The sequence below is a fragment of the Ipomoea nil genome, unplaced genomic scaffold, assembly GCF_001879475.1.
Source record: "Ipomoea nil cultivar Tokyo-kokei standard unplaced genomic scaffold, Asagao_1.1 scaffold3050, whole genome shotgun sequence".
Classification (NCBI taxonomy): Eukaryota; Viridiplantae; Streptophyta; class Magnoliopsida; order Solanales; family Convolvulaceae; genus Ipomoea; species Ipomoea nil.
The window spans coordinates 295,092-301,221 of NW_017619478.1; the positions used below are offsets into that span (position 1 = coordinate 295,092).

The 6,130-nt window shown below is 38.3% G+C and overlaps 1 protein-coding gene across 1 annotated transcript; it reads left to right on the forward strand.

Moving 5' to 3' along the window:
- Window positions 1-4,103: 4,103 nt before the first annotated feature.
- On the forward strand, window positions 4,104-4,736 carry LOC109163911 (leucine-rich repeat extensin-like protein 1). Its single transcript, XM_019312633.1, has one exon. The coding sequence runs from the start codon at window positions 4,104-4,106 to the stop codon at window positions 4,734-4,736; it is 633 nt and encodes a 210-aa protein (XP_019168178.1).
- The last annotated feature ends 1,394 nt before the right edge of the window (window positions 4,737-6,130 follow it).

The window sequence follows — 6,130 nt, forward strand, 5'->3', positions numbered from 1 at the left end:
TGGACCGTGTTTCTCAAGAAGAAAAATGAAGTTGAGCAAGTTTTACCGAAGCTGTTGAACCAACTACAAAATGAGAAAGAATTGCAAATATCAAAAATACGAACGGATCGCGGAACCGAGTTCGTGAATGGAGTTATACAAGCTTTCTGCAATTCACATGGAATTTCTCATCAATTATCTGCCGCAAGAACACCGCAACAAAACGGTGTTGCCGAAAGAAGAAATCGGACGCTCAAAGATGCCGCACAAGTGATGATTAGTGCTGCCGGTCTCCCGAAACGATATTGGGCGGAAGCTATCAACACTGCTTGCTACACGCAAAATCGAAGCATGATCCATAAGCAGTACAAGAAGACGCCATATGAGCTTTATAAAGGGAGAAAACCAAATATTGGTTATTTTCATATTTTTGGATGCAAATGCTTTATTCATATTAATGATAAATTACATCTAAAACCTTTTGATGAGCGTGCAGATGAAGGAATTTTTCTAGGATATTCAGCTACTAGCAAGGCGTTCAGAGTTTTGAATAAAAGATCAATGGTGGTTGAAGAATCCATACACCTGGTATTTGCTGAATCACAGATCAATAATGGCGCTCTGGACGAAGAAATTGCAGAAAATGGTAACAAGTGTCATATTGATTTTTGTGATACTAATGATACGTGTAAAGATTATGTTTTGCAGGGAATGGATGAGTTGGAAATTAATTCTCTAGAAAATCCCATCCCTCATCCAGAGGAAGTTGGAAATTCTTTTAAGAGTGAATTCCATTTTTGGTCCTATTCTTATAGGGGCGTTTCCAATTTCAGTCCACTTTAATTTTTTTTGCCACTTTACAACCACTGTTATTGAATATGTTCCACTTTTAGTCCACCGTTAATATTTCCATCAAGAGGCCGTATAATCAAAGGGTATTTTGGTCTTTTTATGTTTGTCTCTTCTCTTTTAATCCAGGCGCTTCGTCCTCCTCCTCCGATATTCGAAGATGGCTCTTCGAACAACGAGAATGGGAAGCCAAAGCTACATCGTTTCGTTCGTTCCAATATGGACCGACGAGGTTTCTTAGGTTTTAGGTTTAATGTTCTCATTTCGTTAGTCAACACATAGTCTTGGATGAGAAGAAAGGTCAAAATACCCCTAGATTACACGGCCTCTTGATGGAAATACTAACGGTGGGACTAAAAGTGGAACACATTCAATAATAGTGGTTATAAAGTGGCAAAAAAAATTAAGGTGGACTAAAATTGGAAACGCCCCTATAACAGTAGGACCAAAAATGGAATTCACTCTTCTTTTAATAATAATTTTGGAGGTGAAGTCGCACGTGGGAATGGAGATGCAGTACGGGTTGAAGTTGGTGATCTAGTTAGTGATCAAGTTGCATGTGAAGTTGGTAATCAATTTCAAGAAGAATTAAATGAGGAAATTCGAACCAACACTACCAGTACACAACAAATGGATCCACCCAGTACCATGCACCCATTTCAACCAGATTTAAGATGGCTCAAAAATCACCCTCCAGAATTAATTATTGGTAATATTCATGAAGGCGTGAAAACAAGATCATCTACCATGGAATCATTGTTCACGTGTTATTTATCTCAAATTGAACCAAAAGAAGTGGACGAAGCTCTTAATGATCCGAATTGGATAGATGCTATGCAAGAAGAGCTCGATCAATTCAAAAGAAATGATGTTTGGGAACTTGTTCCAAGACCGGCGAACCACAATGTTGTAGGAACCAAATGGGTCTTCCGGAACAAAGCAAACGAACAAGGCGTGATTGTTAGGAATAAAGCAAGGCTCGTTGCAAAAGGATACTCTCAAGAAGAAGGAATAGATTTTGATGAAACTTTTAAACTGGTGGCCAGACTTGAAGCAATCAGAATTTTCGTAGCCTACGCCGCACACAAAGATTTCACTGTTTATCAAATGGACGTGAAAATCGCTTTCTTGAATGGTCTACTCAAAGAAGAAGTTTATGTCGAACAACCCCCAGGTTTTGAGGTAAAAGGCGAAGGTGATAAAGTCTACAAACTTAAAAAGGCATTGTATGGGTTGAAACAAGCACCTAGAGCTTGGTATGACACTTTTTCAATGTTCTTGATAAGCTGCGGATTCACCAAAGGCCTTGTTGACAAAACTCTATTTAGAATTCAAGATGGTGATCATATTTTATTAGTGCAAATCTATGTTGATGATATTATTTTTGGAAGCACTAACAATTCTTTGTGTGAGAAATTTTCGAAGCTTATGCAGAATAAATTCGAAATGAGCATGATGGGTGAATTGAATTACTTCTTGGGCTTACAAGTCAAACAACTAAAAGAAGGAGTATTCATCAATCAAGCAAAGTACACACGCGACTTGATAAAGAAGTTTGGCCTTGATGGAAAATCATCGATCAAAATTCCAATGAGCACATCAATAAGGCTAGACAAAGATGAAGATGGAAAGGATGTCGATCAAACAAAATATAGAGGAATGATTGGTTCTCTTCTATATCTTACTGCAAGCAGGCCGGACATTTCTTATGCTGTGGGAGTGTGTGCAAGATTCCAAGCAAATCCTAAAGAAAGCCACCTCACCGCAACAAAGAAGATCATACGATATCTGAAAGGCACAATCAATGTTGGATTGTGGTATCCAAAAGGAAGTTGTTGTGCGCAAATTTTGTGGATGAAGCAGCAATTGAAGGATTACGGAGTAAATTGTGATGACGTTAGTATTTATTGTGATAATACTAGTGCAATCGCTATCACTCACAATCCGGTGCTTCACTCAAGAACCAAACATATCAACATTCGACATCACTTCATAAGGGATCACGTTGAAAAGAAAAATCTAAAGATCGAGTATATCCCTACGAAAAACCAAGTTGTTGATATTCTCACGAAGCCTTTATGCGAAACGAGATTTTCAACCTTAAGGCACGAGTTGGGAATGATCGAAATGAGCTAAGTATCACTGATCTTAATCTCTCAATTTAAATTGATACTTGTGCTCAAAATAAATTGTTTTGCGTGTTTATATGCATGTTTTTATTCGAAATTTTTATGTGATAAAATTGCAATATGTATTAGGAATTTATTTGTGTATTTGCTTGTGTTATTTAACGTGAGATCATATGTCATGCAAATTAATTTGTTGAAATGTGCAATTTGTGATTATTTGATAATTTGTCTAGAAATTGCATGATTCAATGTGTTAATTAGTTTATGAGTATGTGTTCATGTTTTTGTAAGTTAATTAATTTGTTTGCATGAACAATTTGCTCTAAAATCTAATTTAATGTGTTTAATCTATTATATATGTGTTTCGTGCATATGTGTTTATATGATATAATTTGTTAAAATGTTTTAGAAATTTGAGCTGAAAATTGTTTTTGTTAGTTTCTAAAATATTTTAGAATCTGATTTGCATGTAAAATTTATATAGAGATGTTTCTAAATATTTATTTGGAATATGTGTGATAATTTTTGCTAATTTCCAAAATGTGTGTTTTAATTGGAAATTACCGTGTGGATGATTAATATACATATGATTATGTGTGATTTATTTATGGATTAATTTTTGCTACTAACGAGATGTTTGAGTATGATTATATTTGTGGTACACGATTTTGAGAATGAAATCAGGAGATAAAGGAGGAAAACCAAAGTTTAATTGGGTATCAAACCTCCACCCATAAACTCCTACCCTTTCTAAACCTCCACCCAACCTAAAACCTCCCCCCATAATCCTCTCCTAGATCAAATCTTTCCAAACTGATTCACTCTCTCTCTCAAATCGGCACCCCCATACCTCCTCTCAGCTAAATAATATCAATCGTCTCCCACAGAACAATTAAAACCTAACCCCTCATTAAACTCTCCCCTCCATTGCCCATCAAATCTCTTCCCATCCACCGCCATCTCGACCAATGAGAAGCCTTGCCGCTATCCGTCCCATCCCGTAAATCCCAAACGACGGCCAGAAATATTAACTCTCCATCGGCAAGTGAACCGATAATCTTCCTGACCGCCCTATATATTGGGAGACAGCCGAGAAATATATGTTGTGGAAGATTTTTTTTGTTTGAACTCTTTTGCAGGTGCAAGATGGTGTCCAGCGAATCTCAGGAGAACGAGATGAGGAATCAAACTCAGAGAACTTGGGAGAAAGTTCTCAAACAACCCCGAAGAGCAACACGAACGGACGTACGTAGGAAAGCTGGAGAAACCCCAAGCAACCCTCTGGTGTTAATATCAGAAGAAAAGGAGCATGAACCAAAGTCACCTCAAGTTCAAGCAGTAGCAAAATCACCACCGCGTGAACCTGGCTTTATATATGAAGAAGACGATGGTGACAAGAGACTGTCAGCAGAACAAGAACAAGTGGAAGGGTCTGAGCCTCCATTTATGAAGTTCTCACCAGTTATTCAACCTGATATGTATGCTGAAATTCTGAATATGAGCAATTCAGAATATCTACATTACCTAAAACAACTGACCTTTGGACCGGTTCTACCCCCTCCCGGTTTCGGTTTCGAAGGGCTCTATCAACCTCCACCTCCACCAGAGCCTCTTCCAAAGTTTCCACCAAGTCTACCAGTTCTTGCACCACTGCCACAAGAGGTCCCTGCTCCTCCACCGCCTCCTCAGCAAATGCCAATCAACCCGTTCATCCGTCCTCCTGGGACTTTACTAGGTTTTTCAATCAAACCTACTCATCTTCAAGCTCAAACGGGTTAATGCTCGAGGAAAGCGAGTCCAGTGATGACTCTGGACCAGGATATGCACCTTCACCGCCAGGAGGCTATGGGATAGGCTATGACTCAGATGATTGCATGAGTACTGGTTTCTCTGCCTGTTGAAGAAGTGTTCTGTTATCTCTCTCTCTCCTTTTCCCTAAGAAGGAGATGAATAAAATTATGGTTGTCTTTTTCTACTTGGTCTCTCTATCTCGCTATCTCTCCTACAAAATGAAAAATCCCTAAGTCCTATAAAAAGAACAAAATTTCGTAGCCAAAAAGATACACAAAAATAATACATGAATAAAAAACAAAAGAAGAATAAAATAAATTAAAAAATATATTTTATGGCTACTGAAAGGGATAAAAAAAAAAGAATTAAGAGGAGAAGTGTCAGAACAATTAAGAAGAAATTTACCAGTGGAAGTTGCAGTAGAAGTTGCTACTGAGAACATGGAGGATTTATCCAGTGTATTTCCAGTACACAATACCGAGTCCACCATACCTATCATGGACCCTGTTCTAGAAAATGAAGATTTATTTGCAGACAACTACACGAGAACAAAAGTCTTAGAAGAAGAAATTGGTGATCTGAAACAAGAAGCCGAATCACCTGAAGAAGAAGGGATGCAACTCATTGATACAATTGTTCTCACAGATCTGAATAGGAGTCCATTCGGATCTCCTCAAAATTTTGTGCAGATGGATGATCAAGAAGATGGCATATTTTCATCCTTATTTGCAAAAGTGGCCGAATCCAGTGATGTTGTTTGTCAAACTATTGGAGAAAAGTTGGTTGAACAAAACCAAATACTAGAACAACAACACACGGATACCCGAGTCAATCTGAAAGAACTCATGGAGTATCAACACGGTTTGAAGACTCAGATTGACAAAGCAGAAAGAGTCTTGAAAGGAGAAGTGACGAATGGATTACTTGAAATGATCCAACTCTTGAAGAAAGAACGTGAAGCTGCCGAAAAGATTCACAACGAACGTCACTTGAGACAGATCAAAGCAATTCAAGACCAAGAAAGCCGAATCAACAAACTTGAAGTTGAACTCGCAGTTACAACAAACAAGCTAGACAACGTACAAACCGTTTCCATTGAAATGCACAATAGTGTTGAAACTGTGAAGGCAAACCAAGACCGAGATTTTAAGACCCTTGCATTTTTGGTTGATAACGCCAAAAGGGGGGAAGAAATTCTCAGTCACTTGGCTTTGCATCAACAAGAATTTATTCTTGGAAGCCAACAACAGCCAGTAATACCAACTCAAGGTAGAGGCCGAAGCCGCGGACAATCCTCACAAGGACCATCTCAGATTGGTTTTGCTCAGTTCGCGAATCCTAGTCTTGGTACGAGTACATCGAAAGTTGCTGAAACTCGTGGT

Excerpts from the sequence above, each read along its gene's own strand:
- LOC109163911 (XM_019312633.1), top strand. The coding sequence starts at position 4,104 with ATGGTGTCCAGCGAATCTCAGGAGAACGAGATGAGGAATCAAACTCAG.